Consider the following 22,078-nt stretch of genomic DNA (forward strand, 5'->3'; position numbering starts at 1 on the left):
GGCCCGCACCGGGGACGGCGCGAGGCGCAGCCCCCACTTCCTGTACAGTCGGCGGAGCGCGCAGGAAATGCCCTGGCAGAGCGGGCGCTCCGAGAAAGAGAACGTACTTCCCCCTCGGCTTCGGGCCGGGGCCCCGGACGTCTGCAGCGGAAGGACAACCGGAACAAACCCACTCGTCCCGAGCCTCCCCGCAGCCGCGGCTCCCCTCTTGCCTCCTCATTCTCTCTCGCTTCCGCCCTCGGGCTACGGAGGCGCGCGGCCCCGCCTCCTCTGTCCTCTCGCGCCCCGCCCCGCCCCGCCCCGCCCCGCCCCGCCCAGACCTCCCGACCGCCGGCCCCTTACTCCCAGCACCGCTCGCTTCCCCTTTCCGCTCGCTCTCCCCGCCCCCGCTCCCCATCGTCCTTTCTGATTGGCCGAGCGCGCCGGAGCCTGGTTGACCAATCGGCGAGCGGGGTTGGCGGGATGGGCGTGGCCGCGGCGCCGGGCCCTCAGACCGAGGCTGCCTCCCCCTCAGCCGGCAGCAGATTCCGCCGCCGTTGCCGCCCGGCCCGCTGTTGTCTCGGCCCGCGCTGCCGTCGCGCCGGGGAGGGCGGGGGGCGGGCGGGGAGAGGAGGAGCAGCGGGAGGCCGGGCAGAGGAGCGAGGCGGCGGCGGGGGCGGCGCGGGCGGCGGCCCGGCTCCGGGAGTGTCGGCGCGGCGTGGTGGTTGGGGCGGATCCCGCGGGGCCCGGGCGGGGGAGGGAGTCGCCGGCCCGGCCATGGCGGACAACGAGAAACTGGACAACCAACGGCTCAAGAATTTCAAGAACAAAGGCCGCGACTTGGAGGTGGGTCGGGGCGCCGGAGGGCGGGGGCCGCGCTCGGGGCGCTCGGCCGGACCGGAGCGCGGGCGGGCATGGCGCTGGCCGCCGCCGTGACGCCGGTGCGGGCGCGCCGGGAAGTTGGGGCCGGCCCGGGCGGCGGGTTGCGGCCTAGGCTGCCGCGGAGTGCGGCGGCCCCACCGGCGGGGATGCGGGCCCTCGCGCGGGCCCGGGCGGCGCCGCGGGCCGGAGGCAGGCGGCGGCGGGCCGCGCGCGTGTGGCCCCGAGCGCGGCTCGGAACTTCCTCCGCGCGGCCGGGGCGTGTCCTCCGAGAGGCGGCTCCGGGCTTCCCGACGCCCGCTCTCGCCTGCCCCCGGGGCCGGGCTGCGGGAGTCAGCTTCTGTGTCGGAACACACGGCCCGGCCGGGGAGGCCCTCCTGGGGATGCTCACGCCTTCCAGCGGCCCGTGCTTCTCTCCTGGTTCCAGATGTACTCACGGTGTGCCCTCCTCTGGGTAGACGAGACTCCTCTTTGCAGCTCGTGCACAAGTCTTTTTACCCGTCCTGGGAGACACCAGCTGCGTGCTTGCATATAAGGTCCAAAGGGTTATACAAAGCTGTCATCCGCTAGCCTACAGTGTTCTTTCTCTCCACCTGCTGCTAGGGCTGGTGGGGGTGGGGTGAGCTGGGGAAGGGCACCGTCGCGTCTTATTATTTTAAAAGGGTGAAAAAACCCTTCAGTATGTTAGGTACAGCTGCTCCCGAGGTTCTCCGGCTACATAAGGTGTGTGGGTTAAACACACACACTCACACAAGTCACAGATTTCTGGTAGAAGAGTTCTTCCCTTCAGCTTTAAGAGTCTAGGTAAATAGAGTTGTTTGTTTCTCTTTTTAATGCGTCCATTCTGCATGTGAATCAAGAGTTTAGCTTTTAAGAGAAAGTGGTCTAGTAGTATTTTTATGTTGTCCCTTTGTACTTTTTTATACTGAGATCTTCGCCTTCCCATCACCTGTTTCTGGACTTTGAGGATTTATTTGACTGAGGTAGTCACTATTTTGGGGGCTTTACACAAATCTCTTTTACATTCACTCTCTAAGGTACTTTGTGCTGTCTTAGTGGGTTTCATAGTTTGAGGGACTATTAAGTGTCTGGGACCGTGGATGTTAATTCTGTGGTTGTTTTAAGGTTAACATGAGACATTATCCCAGTGACCCCTTTTTTTAATGAAAAAATTTTAACATCTATAATGTAATTTACGTGCCATAGAAATCACCATTTAAATGCACAATTCGTGATTTTCAGTAAGTTTACCGAGTTGTGTAATAATATGAAAAAAAATGTTACTAATATGAATATTTAGAATAAGAAAAAAATCACAAATTACAAAACTTAGAAACATAAATACCACAAAGTTACAAAAGCCCAAAAAACAGCAACTAGGTGCTTGACAAATCCTTCTAATCCTTTTCCCCCCTCCATTTCTGGCTGTATTTTTTTTAACAGCCTCACTGAGATGGAATTCACCCATTTAAAATGGGCTTTTGATGTTTTCATCGTTGTGCAGCTATCACCACAATCAATCTTAGAACTTTTCATCACTCCAAAAAGAAACCCAAACTTGTTAGCAGTCACTCTTGATTTCCCAGGTAGCATAATGTTTTCAGGGTTCATACAAGTTGTAACAAGAATGTGTCAGTGCTTCATTCCTTTTTATGACTGAATAATAGTCCAGTGTACGGATATACCACATTTTGTTTATCTGTTCATCAGTTGGTAGACATTTGTGTTGTTTCCACTTTTGAGCTATTATGCGTAATATTTCTGTGAACATTAATGTACACGTTTTTGTGTGGATCTATGTTTTCATTTCTCTTTGTATACCTAGGAGTAGAATTACTGGGTCATATAGTAACTTTATGTGTAACATTTTATGGGGTTGACAAACTGTTTTCTAAAGTGATCCTTTTTTTTTTAAATTGATGTTTCCCTTTTCTCTGTATCTCTTATTACTTTAGTCAAAATAAGACTAAAGTGCTGACTCTATATTAAGCAATATTATGACATGTGATTTTTTAAAATAACTATGTACACATTAGGCAGATTTTTTGGAGAAGTTCATAGTGCCTTATGGGCATCCTCTGGTGACTTTGATAACCCTGTGTGTACATTAGGAATAGAAATCTTTTCACTTTCCCACCTAAGGAAATGACTCTATTGGAAAGTGATACTTTCTCCTCACTCATTACTTACTCAAAGTCACATATGTCTGTAATGAGATGGAAATGTCTATTATTATCCTTAAGAACACCAGAATGGCCTATTTTGTGTATTTATTACTTACGTATATGCCTGTGTCCCTCAAAACACTTACTCTGCTCATCTCCTCCCCTTCCAAATATAGTTTCTCTGTTGTTCAACAGCAGATCCTGAGAAAGCACTGCTTTGTGGTTTAGATTTTATGATGACATCTATTTCATTGGGAGGTCTTTGGAAAGAAATGGACCACTGCTGTCTAATGAATTTTATCTAATCCAATATATCCAAAATAACTTGCAATATGTAATCAGCATTAAAAAGAAATGAGATATTTTATATTCCTTTTCATACGGAGTCTTCACAATCTGGCTTGTATTTTACACTTCCAGCATATCTCAGTTTGGACTAGCTACATTTCAGGTGCTTTATAGCTACATGGGGCTATTGGCTACATTAATGGACAGCACAGATACAGAGGATAGCATATAGAGTGAGGTAATTATAGCATTTTTCAGTTTGATCTAACACTGGTTGATTTGAAAAATTGTGAAGAGTACAACGTCCTAGAGTTTAGTTTAATCTCATCTGTGTGTGACCTTGGAAGAATTAGTCAGTCTTATGGTTCTTTCAGTCTGTAAAACTAGAGGTACCTGACGTATGCTTCGTGAGTGTTGTGAAGATTAATAGGTTAATGTCGGGAATGTTAGGAAGATGCCTGGCAGTTCTCTGAGCATTGTATCACCTTCAGTTTTTCTGTTTGGGGCGCAGGAGGGGTTTTAATAGGATTCAGTATAATCGATTCTTACTCCCTTGTTTGCACTTGGCTGTTTGTTTTTTCTCTGCGAATATGTAACTTAAGTTACAATTAATTTTTAATGTAGAGATATGTAATTGCTCATTGAAGGGCAGTTTGGGCCCAGGGAATTAGTGACCCTTCTAAAATAATAATTTCTAAGTGTTAGAGTTGAAACTAATTCGTAGGTTTCAATCTGCTATTTATTCCTGTCTTTCCTTCTACCATTCTGGCTCCTCCAAAATGTGGTCATGCTAACTTCTTGAAAGATAGAAGCATCAAAGAAGGCATATGTCAGTATCCATTTAAAATAATTTACAGGACCTGTCAGAGGATGTTCAAGGCTTGCTTTCTTTCATGCAGTGTGGTAGAGAATTGTCATTATTAGTTTGAGAATAGTAACCATAGAGAGGGCACGCACAATGCAATACAGGAAATGGGTAGGGATAAAACTTCAAATAGAAAAAAATTTGTCAGAATAAAGCAAATTAAGCTCATCTAGTTTATGTTTTAAAAGTAGAGGGGGAATTCTCTTGTAGACTTTCTAATAAACCTGCATAATTTTTATAGAAGTTCTCAAGAGTGTCCACGTTCAAACAGAGCACGAGTTATGTTAGAAAAATAATTAAATCTTACAAAAACCTAACTTTTAAGAAAAAAAACTTACCGTACAAATAAAAGAAGATTAAAATACTACATACTTGGAAACTTGTGATTGTTCACACAGCATGGAATATGATATGAAGTCAGCTTGAACTTTAAAAAAAAAATAGTGACTTGGTTGGCAAGAGTTTAATAAATTGATCAGCTGTTTTGTTGTTGTTTAGAAATGACCTTGGTGATTTGTTAAACTGTACAGAGTGAAAAGGCATTGTTAAGCTATTAAGTCTTGTTAACTTTTAGAGACTGACCTCTCTCATCACAAATCTTGGAACATATTTACTCTACTTAAAATAACTACTGTCTAATTTTTCATATAATAATCCAAGCATGTGGCAATATGAAATATCGGCTAGAAATATAGTTGGGAATTAAATAATTCTTTTTATGCTTCCTGCCAGTTTTCCTCGTTTACAAGGCAACCAATTTCAGAACTGTCTCATTGATAATTTTCTTAGATATCAAGATGTCTTTGTTTTTTATGATCACTAATCTGTCGAATATACAAGACTGGGAGGAATGTAGGAGTGATTTAGCTTTAAAAGAATGAAACTGCTTTAGAAAAAATGTGCAGGTAGTCTTTAAACATTGATCCCTAATACCTGATAGTGGTTGTGGGTCCTTGAAATGTTTTTAAATGTTTTCTGGAGCAGCATTCATCTACTTGAGGCCTCTGGTGATGAAATGAGAGCTTGTCGTCAAAATCTAACCTTGAAAGACGATTTGGGTATTCGCTGGGTTCATTTTAGAACAAAGAAGTGTGATTGAAGGGAACTAACTTTTTGAGCACCTACTGTTTATGCTTTTAAGTGTATTCTCATTTCTCTCAATCTTCTAAGTAGGAATTTTATTCATTTTATAGATGAAAAAACTCTAGAGTTAAGTGACTTAGCATAGCGTTCAAGGGATTGACTTTAACTCAGGTGTGTCAAAGTCAAGTCTATACTGTTCCTACGGTACTGTGTTACTTTAACTTCTCTTAGCCTTAATACAGATCTCAAAGTTGATTAAAAGATTGTTTGTGAAAGTACCTAGCATAGTCCTTAGGGTATAATATGTGTTATAAGTGTTTCCGGTTTTTTCCCAGAGAGATTTTTGGAAATTGTGTATCATTTGTGGACTTTAAACTCTAGAGAACACAGTCCATTTACTATGCTTTCCATTAGGTGAGTAAAAGACAGGGCTGAGGGAAACTCCCTTTTCCACCAATTAATACAATCTTTCTGTTGACACCTCCTGAGTAAAGACAATATATACAAGCTTGTAATGGCCTTAGTTCAGAAGTTTTCAACGCTTTGGGGTTCAAGACCTGTTTATGCTGTTAAAAATTAAGGACTCTCCTTGCACCGCCATGTTCATTGCAGCAATATTTACAATAGCCAAGACGTGGAACCAACCTACATGCCCAGAAACTGATGATTGGATAAAGAAGATATGGAATATACACACAATGGAATACTACTCAGCCATAAAAAAAGACAAAATTGGCCCATTCGCAGCAACGTGGATGGACCTCGAGGGTATTATGTTAAGCGAAATAGGCCAGTCAGAGAAAGACGAACTCTATATGACTCCACTCATAGGTGGAAGTTAATATCTTGACAAGGAGATCTGATCGATGGTTACCAGGGAAAGGGGGGGGGGAGGGCACAAAGGGGGCAGTGGTGTACCCACAACATGACTAACAATAATGTACAACTGAAATCTCACAAGGTTGTAATCTATCATAACATTAATAAAAAAAAAATTAAGGACTCTCAAAGAGCTTTGTTTGTGAGTTTCTATCAATATTTGCCATTTCAAAGATTAAAGCAAAGAATTTTTTGAAATATTAACTCATATAAAAATAACATTAATAAAGCTATTTTATATATACGTTTCTAATGAAAAGTAACTTACTTTCCGAAACCCAAAAAATTTGATGAGGAGAACAGCCATGTTGAACAATTTTTTCGGGTCTCTAATTTTTGGCTCAAGAAAAGATAGCTGGATTTACATATCTTATTTCCGATTCCAGTCTTTTGTGATATACTGTTTTGGTTGAAGTGTGTAAATAATATCCAACTTCACACAGATAGGCAGTTGAAAAAGGGAGGAATGCCTTAATAGCCTTTTCAGATAATTATGGAAATTATTCTTTGATACTGTACCATAACGCCACAAATAGTAGTTTCTTAAAGTTTAGTTGCAATGTGGAATCTGAAGCCACATCAGTGAACTTTTTTTTACTGTGTTAGATTAAAATCCACTGGTCTGTCCTGCGCTTGGAATGTATCTTTTACCCATGTCTGATTTTGTAACATCATGTATTGGTCATTTGGAAAATATTAATTCAGTGAATTATGCAGATCTTCCAAATACTGACACATTTTATTATACAATGAAAGTTCACTATTATTGTCACCACATAGCTTCCCCATATTTAAGATTTTTCTGATAAACTATCAAGCTCATAGTGGGGGATACAAGTTTTCCAGAATTCTTACTTTCATTTGAAAGCTCAAATTTTATCATTAGCAACAAATACTGTAACTTGTTTTCCTTGAAGCCATAAGCTCACTTTGCTCATTTTGGTGAAAACATCTGCCAGACAGTGTCTGGATAACCATAATTTGTCTGTCAGTTGTTCTTTCAAGTAAAAATGATGTTTCATGAAAAAAGTGGCTCATTCAATTTGCAACTTGGACAATCACACAAATACTTTCCTTGAGACAGTCATCCTACTGCAGAAGTGGATATGCTGCAGAAGTGCTTTATGTGTAATCCCCATTTTATCACAAAATTTTAGAAAGGAAAGGCCAGGTTTGTATTTGGTTTGGTTTTGTTTTGCTGGGAAAGATGTGCTCTGAGCTAACATCTGTTGCCAATCTTCCTTTTTTTTTTTCCCCCTCCCCAAAGCCTCAGTACATAGCTGTATATTCTGGTTATAAGTCCTTCTAGTTCAGTGTGAGCCGCTGCCACAGCATGGCTGCTGACAGATGAGTGGTGTGGTTCTGCGCCCTGGGAACCAAACCCAGGCTGCCGAAGCAGGGTTCACTGAACTTTAACTGCTGGGCCATCAGGGCTGGCTCAGAAAAAAAGTAATAACTTCCTACCATTTCATCGAGGACATTCTTAAGTGAGCTGGCTTTTTTTTTTTAAACTGAGATACAATGATTACTACTACACCTTGGTGACATTGCCTTGATTCATGCTAAAGCACCAGCAGTTTTATCCACTGCAGTGCAAATGTTAACACAATATAAAAGTATTAGTAGTAATATTGTGAAAATAGTTTTGAGCTTGTAGACCCCCTGAAAAGGTCTTGGTAGGCCCACGTGGACCCATGGACCACACTTTGAGAACCACTGCCTTTGTTTATTGTTTCTGTTACAAATCACTGTTACTTTTAATTTATAAAAGCTCTTAAAAGGCTTTATAGTATCACGATTAAAGAACATGGACCGTGGAGTCATTTACATCCGAATTTGAACCCTAGTTTCTCCATTTAATAGTTATGGAGGTTAACAGTCTCTCTAAATCATTTAAATGCTTGACAACACCTGGTATATAGTACAGCAAAGTGAATGGAGGCTCTTTTTATTTCTACCAACTTGCTTAATCACGCGTTACATCAAAATAACCTCCCTGTGTTCCTGTCAGAATAACATTTTGTTTGCAATTCCTTTTATGCCACTGTGCACCATAATTCAGATCACATCTCATGAATTGGGGAAGGCTTCCTTTTCCCTTGTTAACTCAGGTGAAAGCCTCCTTTCTCCTGCATGCTTCAACCAAATTGTCACAAAAGTACTAGTTTCTGACTTCATTTCTCTAATGCTGTGTTGTAAATAGGTTAGTAAATACATTGTGTATATTTTGTAACTGTGTTACCACAAGGTAGCTCTAATTCACAGTATTTAGTACCCATAATGAGAAATGATTTAAGCTCATAGATGTTTGCTGGTGATACAGATTAGCTTGATTATTTAAAATGCTAAACTTTTTTCTATTACTGCTTATTTACTATTAGAACAAAATTTGATTAGTCACTTTTACCCTAAATTTAATTTACATTAAGCTTAATGTAAATTACATTTTCTGTAATGTATTTTGGCAAACCTAGAAGTTTATTAAATTTTTATTAACAAAAGTTAGACTCCTAAGGTAATGTGGTGTTTCATAATTTGATGATAGACTTTTTTTTAATATTAGAAAGCAAATCACATTCTCCCTCAGTTTCCTGTCCTTTAATGAAAATTCTAGTTTAATTCTTGTTTTCGTTTTTGTACTGTGTCTTTGTGGTTGCTTAGAGTAGGTGTTACATAAATTTATTTAGTTATAGTAGTTGTATCCTGAAAGCCCTCCAAGTAGTCTCTACTTGGTTGTATTAAATGAACCTATCCCGTTTACTACTATCTTGCCTAGATACCTGGTCCTCTTTAACCACTTTCAGCTGTTGCTGGTCCACTAAAACTAGCAAAATGTAGTCTTAAGGGTTTCAAATAATTATTACATTACTCAGTTCTTTAGTAAGTGTAAAACCCAGTATTTTCTGGCTCTCTTTAGAATAGTGGCTTTAAGGATACCATAAACTCTTTTTCCATAATGTTGATATTGACAGTTAGATATGATCGCTTTAGGCTGAAAGAGCTGGTTTTTATGTTGTGTAGTTATGTTTCAGGGAACAGAAACCCAACTCAGATTAGTTTAAGCCTGATGGGGGAATCCGGCTCTCATAACCCATGAAGTCCAGGGCCACAGCTGGCGTTAACTTATGACAAGAATCCTAGTGAAAGTCTAGGGAGGACTCTGATCAAGATTTGATTGCGTCCTTATACCTGAATGAATTCTGCGGGCAGGGGAAGATGGTTGTGGCCAGCACAAGGTTATGTGCCACACGTCCAACTGTGAGTTTGTGTGTGTGCACGCGTGCATGCTCTCATGCTGTAATTGGGGAGGGGTTTGCTACCTCCACTTAAAGCACAGATTTGCCACAAGAATGAAGAGTCTGTTAGAATAAGAAGAAAGGAAGAAAAAGCCTATAGAAGACAAAATTATAAAGCACCACCATCCAATACAGATGTAGAATGGTTCCTCATTTTGCCTTTGAGTATCTGTGGCGATGTTCATTGTACTACAAGTGTATCTGTAGAATTGACTTTGTTGTTGATCAACGACGTCTTATATCAGAGTGTTCACATTTTTTCTCTTAATGTCTTGAATAATTTTTCCTAATTCCCTTTTGTTCTCCAGCTTTAAAACAATAACAGTATTATCTTTAAATGATGAAAAAGCTTAACTAGGACCAATAAACAAATAAAAAATATGATCAACATCATTAGTCATTAGGGAAATGCACATCAAAACTGTAATGAGATACCACTTCACACCTAGGATGGCTATAAACAAAAAGAGAATAACAAATGTTGGTGAGGATGTGGAGAAAGCGGAACCCTGATACAGGACTGATGGGAATGTAAAATGGTGAAGCCACTTGGGAATGCAATTTGGGAGTTCATCAAAAAGTTAAACAGTTAACATGTGACCCAGCAGTTCCACTCCTAGATATAAGCCTAAAAGAATCGAAAACAAATGCCTGCACAAAAACTTGTACATGAATGTTCATACAGCGTTACCCATAATAGCTAAAAAGTGGAAACAGTGCAAATGTCCATCAGCTGATGAATGGATAAACAAAATGTGGTATATACATACAATAGAATATGTAGTATTCTGCCATAAAAAGGAATGAAGTACTGCTGCATGATACAACAAAGATGAACTTTGAAAACATGCTACCTGAAAGAAGCCATTCACAAAAGATCATAGTGTATAATTCCGTTTATATGAAATGTCCAGGATAGGCAAATCCATAGAGACAGAAAGTGGATTCATAGTTGCTAGGGTCTGGGACAAGGGGGAAATGGGAAATGACTGCTAATGGGTATTGGGCTTCTCTTGCCCTTTTTTTTTTTTTTTTTGGTGGGAAAGATTGGCTCTGAGCTAACGTCTGTGCCAATCTTTCTCTCTTTTTTTTTCGTACATGGGATGCCACCACAGCATGGCTTGATGAGCGGTGTGTAGGTCCACACCCAGGATCCAAAGCTGCAAACCCTGGGCTGCCAAGTGGGGATTGTGACAACTTTCCACTGCCTAAGGGTCACAGGTGAACTCTTGGCAGCTGTTTTTCAGTGACTTCTTCATCTCTTCCTCCCTGTATTGAATCCATTTGCACAGCAAACATTTATTCAGCTTCTGTGTCTGAGATTGTGTACTAAGCAGTGAGGATAGAGGCATGAATACCATAGGCCTAGTTCCTGTTCTCATGGGGTTTATATTCTAGCAGATCAAGGTCTCTCGAATCCCTGCTCTAAACTGACCCTGTGGGGATGTTCAACCACAGTGAGCTGGTGTTGTAGTAGATCTCTTATCTTGCTTTCCTAAACTCAAGTTTAGAGGAAATAATATACCTTAAATTTGAAGGGAAAGGACATCCTAAGTGTTTGGTATCCAATAACTTTTCCCTTGAGATTTCTGGAAAAGCTTGATTTTTAGAATGGGAAGACCTAGGATTGCATATCATTAGCTATATTCTGTTAGGAAAGCTTAATAATAATTTTTTTAGCCTCAATATCTGTAAAATGAAAATCCCATCTTAGCGGGTACTTGTGTTAATTAAGCGTTTAAGAATGCAAGGGGGCACAGCCGGTGCTGCAGCGGTTAAGTTTGCACTTTCCGCTTTGGCAGCCTGGGGCTCTCCAGTTCAGATCCCGGGTGCGGACATGGCACCACTTGGCAAGCAATGCTGTGGCAGGCATCCCACATATAAAGTAGAGGCAGATGGGCACAGATGTTAGCTCAGGGCTAATCTTCCTCAAAAAAAAAAAAAAAGTGCAAGGAACACCTTATTCAGACTAGGTCAAATAAGGGTGGAGTGTTAGGAAAATTAAGGAACCAATTCTCACATTATCCAAGATTCCTCAGGTAGGAGTGTCTTGGTGGTAGGAATTCAGGGATCTTCACTGTACTGCTCTGCCAGCCACTAACTCAACTACTAAGTTTTATCTTTCCTGGATACTGTCTGTCTTCATATTTATGTAGTTTTTCATTAAATTGCTGAGATAATCTGAGCTGGTAAGCTCTGCCCAAGCTGGAGCAGGTTTTTACTGCTGGCCTGCTTACAGATGGACTTTTCTTGAGTCAGGGCTTTCCCCTTCCCCCCACCACCAGTCAGCTGTGATGTGCAGAAGGAGGGGTGTCACATGGTAAGGAATGTCTTTTGCCTGCTTCTATAGCAGCATCGCTGGAAAGAGCAGTTTCTCTTAGACAATGTTGTAAGTATGACATTATTTAGTTAATATCACTGCATTCTTAGTTTTCTGTTAACTTTCTTCTCACTGTTAAAATCTGGGGCAAATCATCATTACTTCATTATTATGTCATCTCCACAGTAGTTGCCTTATTTCTGCCATTGCTCCTCTCTAATTCGTAAAATAACCAGCATGGTTCTTTTAAAAAAATAAAGTAAATTAGGGGCCGGCCCCGTGGCCTAGTGGTTAGGTTCACGCGCTCCGCTTTGCTGGCCCCGGGTTTCATGGGTTTGGATCCCGGGCACTGACATGGTACCGCTCATCAGGCCACGTTCAGGCAGCGTCCCACATAGCACAGCCAGAGACACTCACAACTAGAATATGTTCTGGGGGGCTTTGGGGAGAAGAAAAGGAAAAAAGAAGAAGAAGATTGGCAACAGTTGTTTGCTCAGGTGCCAATCTTTAAAAAAAATTTTTTTTAAATAAGATAAAGTAAATTAAATCCTGCCCCTCCTCTGCTTCAGTTGCTTCCCAACACATTTAGCTTCCAAACTCCTTACCTAGACCTTCAAGGCTTTGCCAGGTTTGGTCCCTGTCTATTTCTACCTCTCACCCTGTTATCTCCTTAGTTACCATATTCTCATTCTTCTTCTTTTGATTCCTCTAACACATCAGTAGTGCTCTCCTCTTCACACGTACTGCTCTGTCAGAATGCCCTCCACCTTCATCCCCATTCCTTTACCTGCCTGGGTGTTTCTTATCCTTTGAGTATTCAGTATCATTTACTTAGGCCATCCCTGAACAAGCTAATTGAAAGTTAACCCCCCCGCCCGTTGTTTTCCTTAAAAACACTGGTCAGAACTTGTTAGTATATTTACTCGATGTTGATTTCTCCCTTCAGACTATAAACTCCCTGAGAGTATGGATCTTGTCCATTTTGAATACCACTCTATTCTTAATTCTTATCACAGAGCCTGGCATGTAAGTGGCACTTAAGTAAACACTTGAGGGAATTAAATGAACCTTTTAAAAAAAAAACGTGTAGGGGGCCGGCCCCATGGCCGAGTGGTTAAGTCCATGCGCTCCGCTGCAGGTGGCCCAGTGTTTCGTTAGTTCGAATCCTGGGCGCAGACATGGCACTGCTCATCAAACCACGCTGAGGCAGTGTCCCACATGCCACAACTAGAAGGACCCACCACGAAGAATACACAACTATGTACCAGGGGGCTTTGGGGAGAAAAAGGGAAAAAAAATAAAATTTTTTAAAAAAAAGTGTATTCTGATTAGAATTAGTGACTAAATCAGACTTTTCAAGTCAAATTTATTTTTTTCTCTTGAAATGATAATGGCATGGTAATTGTAAACATTTTTTTAGAAAAGTGGAAAAAATTATACTCTATAATCTTACTGCTATTAATCTTTTGAAATATTTCCTTTTTCTTGTGTACATTTTTTCAAATATATTTGAACTGAATTTGGGTTCTCATGAGAATAACTCATAGTAGAATACAGCAAAGTTTCTCAACCTTGGCACTATTGACATTTTGAGTCAGGTCATTTTTTGTTGTGGGGAACTGTCCTGTGCATTGTAGGATGTTTAACAGCATCCCTTGCCTCTGCCCAGTAGTCATCCATTTGCCTCTATCAGTAACATGCTGCTCCCCACTTATTACAGCTATAATTGTCTTTAGAAATTGCCAGATGTCCCCCCAGTGGCAAAATCACCCCAGATGAGAACCACTGGGATGCACTCACTTCAGAAAACTTCCCAGAACACCATTGCTATTTTCACTTTTCATTTCAGAAACTTTTAGTGGATTCCTGTTATCTGTAAGAGTCAAAATTTCTTAATAAGCTAGGTATTTCTGGTTCTTGGTTCAGTTTAGCAGATATTTGAGTGCTTGCTGGATAAATGCTGGTGAAGGGGCAAAAGCTAAAATATCTGACCAAATTAATTCTGACCTTTTTAGTTTATAATTCCCCCAACCATATAACTTCCTCTCTGACTCTTCTCCCACTTGAGGCAGGTGAACACACCTCACCTTTAACATTTGGTTGTGTTTTCCTATCTTTGCTTTTATTGGGTCCCTACTGGAAACTCCTTCTAGTCTTCCCATTACCTTGCTATTTCTTATTGATATTTCCAGGTTGAAGTTAAGCCTCGAGACCTCAATTAAGTTTTCCCTCATCACACCAATTCATATTGATCATTCCTTTATTGAACTCTTAGAGTGGTTACTTATGTACCCATATTTTGGTGTTTCCTCATGTAAGATAATGTTTTTACTAACGTGTCTTATAGAGAAAAGAGTATTGCAAAAGGATATGTTTGACTTACATACCAACAAATCAGATAGGTTAGGTGAAATGGATAAATTCTTAGAAACACCTGTAGGCAGGGAGGAAGGCGTATCCTCTACCCTCTTGATCCTTCTGCCTGGGCTATGAATTAAATTCACATGAGACAGAATAACAGGAGAAAATCAAACAAAGCTTTATAACTGGTATACATAGGAGACACTCAGGAAAACTGAGCAACTCACCAAAATGGTGGAGGCTATCATCTTAAGTACCATCTTCAGCTAAAGACAAAGGAGGATGTTGGGGTGGGAGGAGTCACTTATGGGAAATTACCAGGAAAGCACAGTAAACAAGAGTAAGGTTATTATGCAGATTTAAGTCCCTGCCTTCCACATTGATGAGTTTCTAGAGATAAGGTCATCCACACTTCTTCCTGGTACAGAGAGGGAGATACCTTTCCAGATGGAGATTTCCCTTACAAATGTAAATATCTCTTGCAAAGGGTAAAATTCTACTTTTCAGAGCTTCTCTCATGTCTGCATTTTTTTAAAGTAATGGTCCCAAAATAATCCTCATGCCAGAGAGACACATTTTGGGGTGGCCAATTTTGATCCCCCACATACCCAACCTACCAAGACTGAATCATGAAAAAATAGAAAATCTGAACAGACCAATTACTAGTAAGGAGATTTAATCAGTAATCAAAAATCTCCCAACATAGCAAGGCCCAAGACCAGATGGCTTCACTGGTTAGTTCCACCAAACATTTACAGAAGAATTAACACTAGTCCTCGTCAAACTCTTCCAAAAAACTGAAGACAAGGGAACACTTCCAAACTCATTCTCTCAGGCTGGCGTTACCATGGTACCAAAGCCAAAGACACTGCTAGAAAACTATAGAACAGCATCTCTGATGAATAGTATGGCAAAGATCCTCAACAAAATACTAGCACACTGAATTTAATACCATATTAAAGGGTTATACACCACAACCAAGAGGGATTTATTCCTGGAATGCAAGGATGGTTCAATATGTAAAAATCAGTCAATGCATATACAACATTAACAGAATGAAGAACAAAACCACATGATCTCAGTTGATGCAGAAAAAGCATTTGACAAAATTGAACACTCTTTGATGATAAAAACACTCAAACTGAGAATAGAAGGAAAGTACCTGAACATAATAAATGCCATACTTGACCATAAAAAAGAATGAGCTCTTAGCATTTGCAAAACATGGATGAACTTCAAGAGTATTATGCCAATGAGGTGAAAGACACTTGAAAACTGCAAAACATTGCTGAAAGAAATTAAAGAGGACACAAATGGAAAGACATCTTGTGTTTGTGGATTGGAAGACTTACTATTGTTAAATGTCAATACTGCCCAAAGCTATCTACAGATTTAATGCAGTCTCTGTCAAAACCCCAATGACATTATTGCAGAAATAGAAAAATACATCCTAAAATTCATATGGATTCTGAAGGGATCCTGAGTAGCCGAAACAATCTTGGAAAAGAAGAAAAAGTTGGAGGTCTCACTTACTGATTTTAAAATTTACTGCAAAGCTACAGTAGTTGAAACTGTGGTATTGGCATAAAGTCAGGCATACAGACCAATGGAATAAAACAGCCCAGAAAGAAACCTTTGTTTCTTTGTAGCTGTACACATCCGTTTAGTATGTGAGCATAACTAGAGTTATGCTTTGTAAGTGGTGTTTTGGGTTTTTGTGTTTTTTTTGAGGAAGATTAGCCCTGAGCTAACATCTGCTGCAATCCTCCTCTTTTTGCTGAGGAAGGCTGGCCCTGAGCTAACATCCATGCCCTTCTTCCTGTACTTTATACGTGGCGTGCCTACCACAGCATGGCTTTTGCCAAGCGGTGCCGTGTCCACACCCGGGATCTGAACCGGCAAACCCCGGGCCACCGAGTAGCAGAACGTGCACACTTAACCGCTGCGCCACTGGGCCAGGCCCTCAAACGATTTTTGACAAGGGTATCAAGATCATTCAGTGGAAGAATGTCAATGCCTTTTCAACAAATGGTGCTGGGAAAATTTGATATCCACAAACAAAAGAATGAAGTTGGACCCTTACCTAACACCATGTACAAAAATTAACTCAAAATGGATCACAGACGTAAATGTAAGACCTAGAACAATAAAACTCTTAGAAGAAAACATAGGACAAAAGTTTCATGATTTTCAACTTGGCAGTGATTTCTTAGACATGACAGAGGCTTAGGTAACAAAAGAAAAAAATAGATAAATTGAACTACATCAAACTTTATAACTTATGTGCATCAAGGGACCCAATCAGCATAGTAAAAAGGCAGCCAATAGAATGGGAGAAAATATTTTTAAATCTGATAAGTGGTTAATATTCCAGAATATATAAAGAACTCCTACAACTAAACAACAACAAAACAAAAAACTCTATTTAAAAATGAGCAAAGGATTTGGATAGACATTTCTCCAAAGAAGATATACAAACAGCCAACAAGCATATGAAAACATGCTCAACATAACTAATCATTAAGGAAATGCAGATCAAAACAACAGATACCACCTCACACCCATTAGGATGACTACTAGAAAACCCAGAAAATAAGTATTGGTGAAAATGTGGAGAAATTAGTACCCTTGTGCACTATTGGTGAGAATGTAAAATGGTGCAGCCACTATGGAAAAAGATATGGTGGTTCCTCAAAAAATAAAAAAATAGAATTTCACTTCTGGTACCCAAAAGAATTGAAAGGGATTCAGAGATTTGTACACTTACGTTCATAGCAGCGTTATTCACAATAGCCAAAAGGTGGAAGCAACCCAAGTGTCCTTCAGTGGGTGAATGGACAAATAAAATGTGGTATATACATACAGTGGAATTTTATTCTGATTTAAGGAAGGAAGGAAATTATGGCATATGTTACAACATGGATGGACCCTGAGTACATAGTGCAAAGGCACAAGAAGGAATACTGTATGCTTGCACTTATATTAGGAACCTAGGATAGTGAAATTCATAGAAATAGAGAGTAGCTTGATGGTTGCTGGGAGAAGAGGGAAAGAGAAAGTTGTTTAATGGGTATAGTGTTTTCAGTTTTTCAGGATGAAAAGAGTTTTGGAGATTGGATGTACAACAGTGTGAATTTACTCAACACTACTTACCTGTATACTTAAAAATGGTTAAGATGGTAAATTTTACGTTATGGGGGGGTTAATTAAATATATTTTTTTTAATTTTTAAAAAATGGTTGAGAGTAAATTTCATGTATATTTTACCACAATTTAAAAGAAAAAAAAAAACAGTACCAAATGCTGGTGAGGATGTGGAGCAGCAGGAACTCTCATTCATTGCCAGTGGGAATACAAAATGGTACAGCTACTTTGGAAGACAGTGTGGCAGTTTCTTACACAACTGAACATGCTCTTGCCATACGAGTCATTAATCACACTCTGGTGTTTATGCAGATGAATTTAAAACTTAGGTTCACGCAGAGCAGCTTTATTCATAATTGTCAAAACTTGAATCAACCAAGATGTTCTCTGGTAGGTGAATAAACAAACTGTGGTACATCCACACAATGGAGTATTATTCAGCACTGAGAAGAAATGAGCTGTTAAGCCATGAGAAGACATGGCTTAAATATACATTATTACATGAAACCTTAAATATATATTATTAAATGAAAGAAGCTAGTCTTTAAAAAAAAGGCTACTTACTATATGATTCCAACTGTATGACATCCTGGAAAAGGCGAAAGTGTAGAGACGTTGAAAAAGATGATTAGGGGGCCGGCCCCATAGCCGAATGGTTAAGTTCGCACACTCTGCTTTAGTGGCCCAGGGTTTCACCAGTTTGGATCCTGGGCGCAGAGGTGGCACCACTCATCGAGCCATGCTGAGGGAGCGTCCCACATAGCACAACCATAGGTACTCACAACTAGAATATACAACTGTGTACGGGGGGCTTTGGGGAGGAGAAGAAGAGGAAAGAGAAGAAGGTTGGCAACAGTTGATAGCTCAGGTGCCAATCATTTTTTAAAAAAAGAGTAGTTTCCAGGGGTTATAGGCAGAGTACAGAGGATTTTTAGGACAATGAAACTCATCTGTATGATACTGTAATGGTGGATACATTTGTCAAAACCCGTAGAATGTTACAACGCCAAGACTGAACCCTGAGGTAAACTCTGGACTTTGGGTGATAATGATGTGTCAGTGTAGGTTCATCACTTATAACAAATGTACTGCCCTGGTATGGGACGTTGATAGTGGGAGAGACGCGGGGAATACAGGGGAACTCTGTACTTTCTGTTCAATTTCGCTGTGAACTTAAAACTGCTCTAAAAAACAGTTAATTTTAAAAAAGGATATGTATGGTATGATATCATTCATGTAAAAAGCTGAAATAAAACTACTATAGATGTGTTGGTAACACAGTAAAAATACCCATGAGAATTAAAGAAATTCATAAAAATCATTGCTTCTGGGGAGGAAAAAAGGCAAAGGAGAGGAGATTTTAGCAGTATCTATAACACTTTGAAATTTTTTTTTTTTTCTTAAAGATTTTATTTTTTCCTTTTTCTCCCCAAAGCCCCCCAGTACATAGTTGTGTATTCTTCGTTGTGGGTTCTTCTAGTTGTGGCATGTGGGACGCTGCCTCAGCGTGGCTTGATGAGCAGTGCCATGTCCGCGCCCAGGATTCGAACTAACGAAACACTGGGCCGCCTGCAGCGGAGCGCGCCAACTTAACCACTCGGCCACGGGGCCAGCCCCTGCACTTTGAAATTTTTATTTCTTTAAAAAGTAAAGCAAATATGACAAAATAGTAACATTTATTAATACATGGGTTTCTGTTAGGATTTTCTATACTTTTTTGTGTATTTGGCATATTTCCTGGTTGAAAGTTTTTTTAAGTTCATTCTTGTATAAGTGGTTGATTTGGGGCTATATATGTTAAAATGTAGTCTACTCCATTGACTGCATTGATAGAGGGGAATCCTTTTGGCCAGTTTACACAAATTTAGTCACACTCTTGTCCTAGAAATACTACCCTCCAGTCAGAAATGGGACTCTGCCTGCAGAGTGGCTTAAGGGAACAAGGAAGGGCTAGAGAGTGGGTTTTGTTTGCATTTGGAGAAATCTTCACGTTTTGTAGATACCAGAGTTCACTTTTAGTTCCGTAACTTACTCAGGTAAAGTACTGTAGCGCCATAAATGAGATGTGGGTTAGAAACTGTCTTGAGTAGTATTTTTCAAGTTATTAAATGTCCATGGATGGGAATAAATGGTAACAGAAACAGACTAGAATTCATAGTAGATGGAAATATTGGAACCTTTGTTTTCATGAGGATGATTAGCCATATTAAATTACTTTACAAAATAAATATATATTCAGTAATGGTTCTCAGTCATCATCTTATTTGACCTTCCAGCACCATTTGACATAGTTAATTATGCTTCCTTGAAAAATAATTTTTTACTTGCTGTCAGATTCTCAGATTTTTGCTGCCTTCTGTTTCACTGACTGTTCCTTCTTAGTCTTCTGCCTCTTAATTTTGGAGTGCCTGAAGATGTACTCGCCCAATAACATAGCTGTCTCACTAAGAGTAAATGCCAAAATCTTTACAGCAGGCATCCATTTCCTCCTCCTCTTTGCTCCATTGCCTATCAGCCACCCTGGACTCCTTGCCTTTCCTTTTTTCTCTTATTTGGGCCCTTTTCACTTGTTAATCCCTCTGGCCTTGAATATATTCTGCCAAATACCACATGGCTTTCTCACACATCTTCTTAAGGTCTTTACTTAAAAATATCCCACTTCTTGGCTTTATATTTTTTCTCTAATATTTGTCACTGTCTAACATACCATGTATTTTATTTTTAGTTATTGTTTCTCCCCACACCAAAATGTAGATTCCATGAAGGCAGATATTTTTGTCCTTTTGTTCCCTGCTGTATCCTTAGCACAGAGAATAGTTTGTGGCACATGGTAGGTGTTAGTAAACATTTGTTGGGTGAATGAATGGCTTCCTATGTAGATGTACACATTCGTTTAGTATGTGAGCATAACTAGAGTTATGCTTTATAAGTGGTGTATTTTTTTTTTCTTTTTAGGAAGATTAGCCCTTAGCTAACTACTGCCAATCCTCCTCTTTTTGCTGAGAAAGACTGGCCCTGAGCTAACATCCATGCCTACCTTCCTCTACTTTATATGTGGGACGCCTACCACAGCATGGCTTTTGCCAAGCGGTGCCATGTCCCCACCCGGGATCTGAACTGGCGAACCCCAGGCCACTGAGAAGCGGAACGTGCGAACTTAACCGCTGCTATAAGTGGTGTTTTAATAAAGTAATTTGGTAATTTGCCTTTCAATGAAGATTTTTCTATTGCTAGTGTTGAAATATTTGAATATAAGTTCACAAAGAAAAATTAAAGAATATTTTGAAAATAAGTACTGAGGAAGAGTAGCTTGAAGAGAGATGTAACTGAAGTAGACCTAGGATAAAAAGTAGTGTGGTGTAGTATAAAAAACACTGGACTTGGGCCAGGATAATCTGAGCCTTACTATTCTTGGGGAAGTCACTGGGTGCTTTTCTCTATAAGGTGAGATAGTTTAAATGATTTCTACTCTTTCCAGTCACAGAATCCTATAACGTTATTTGTGTAGACTTTTCCATAACAAAACCGTGAATTTGAATTATGTTTATATAATACTTAAGGAAAAAAGTAATTAGTTTTTATCATCTGAGAATGTACCAGTTAAGCAGAGAAATCAGCTTTCTTCAGCAGTGATGTAAAAGCTTGGGTTCTGTTGACTTCCTTAATTTGGTTGAATCTCATTTCATTTCTTGTTCTCTATAATTTTTCCTAGTATCTTTCACGAGTTGCATTTTCTTCATCCTGTCATTCAGTCAGTTCCTGACATTTTATTTCTTCTATAAAATATTTAAACGTTTGAAGAGAAATGATCATTCTTGCTGGCGTTTCATCGATCCGTTATAATCCATTCATTGTAAAAGGGAAGGGAGAGGCCAACCCCGTGGCTGAGTGGTTAAGTTCAAGCTCCGCTTCGGCAGCCCAGGGTTTCGCCAGTTCGGATCCTGGGCACGGATGTGGCACTGCTCATCAGGCCATGTGGAGGAGGCATCCCACATGCCACAACTAGAAGGACCTGCAACTAAGATATACAGCTATGTACCGGGGGGATTTGGGGAGATAAAGCAGAAAAAAAAGAAAAAGAAAAAAAAAGATTGGCAACAGTTGTTAGCTCAGGTGCCAATCTTTAAAAAATAAGTAAATAAAAAATAAAATAAATAAATTAAGGTTGTTATATTGAAAAAAAGGGAAGGGAGTACCTTCCTTTTGCTCATAGATAACTTAAATATGTGTTTAATGTAGCATTTCTCTATGTGTTGTCCTTAATCCCTTTCCATAATTGATTCTGAAAGTTTACCTTGCAGCATTTCCCATCTCTGAGAGGGTTATATGTGTCTCCCCAAAACTATGGTCATTTCTTAATCTTTTTTCTTTCCTTACCAGATAGCTCATCAACACCACCAGAATTCATTTGTCTGGTAATTATCTCTGCTACCAAAACTAGCTATTGAAGGCTCAATGATTTCCATATTCTTTTAACATTGCGGCGTAATTTAAGGCAAAAAATGTGCAAAATGTGAAAACGCTGAGCAGCTATACCAGAGCTACAAAATAGCTCTTCAATTGTTTGCAGTTTTGAGCTATGTGTAGTAACTTGTACAAATGGCAATTAAACATTTTTGTGACACTGTTTTTTGGGGTTTTTTTTTTCTTTTGCTGAAGAAGAGTCACCCTGAGCTAACATCTGTTGCCAATCTTCCTTTTTTTTTTTTTTTTTCGCTTGAGGAATATTAGCCCTGAGCTTAATCTGTGCCAGTCTTCCTCTATTTTCTACGTGGGTCACCGCCACAGCATGCCTGACCGTGGTGTAGGTCTGCACCTA

At 40.1% G+C, this 22,078-nt stretch overlaps 1 protein-coding gene across 1 annotated transcript in view; it reads left to right on the forward strand.

Annotated features, from left to right (window-relative positions):
• Positions 1-495: 495 nt before the first annotated feature.
• KPNA4 (karyopherin subunit alpha 4) overlaps positions 496-22,078 on the forward strand; it is a 61,831-nt gene continuing 40,248 nt past the window's right edge. The window contains exon 1 of the mRNA XM_070582981.1: positions 496-825. Coding sequence (XP_070439082.1) covers positions 757-825 — 69 coding nt within the window. The 5' untranslated portion in view covers positions 496-756. The remainder of the gene's footprint in view (positions 826-22,078) is intronic.

The sequence above is a fragment of the Equus przewalskii genome, chromosome 18, assembly GCF_037783145.1.
Source record: "Equus przewalskii isolate Varuska chromosome 18, EquPr2, whole genome shotgun sequence".
Taxonomy (NCBI): domain Eukaryota; kingdom Metazoa; phylum Chordata; class Mammalia; order Perissodactyla; family Equidae; genus Equus; species Equus przewalskii.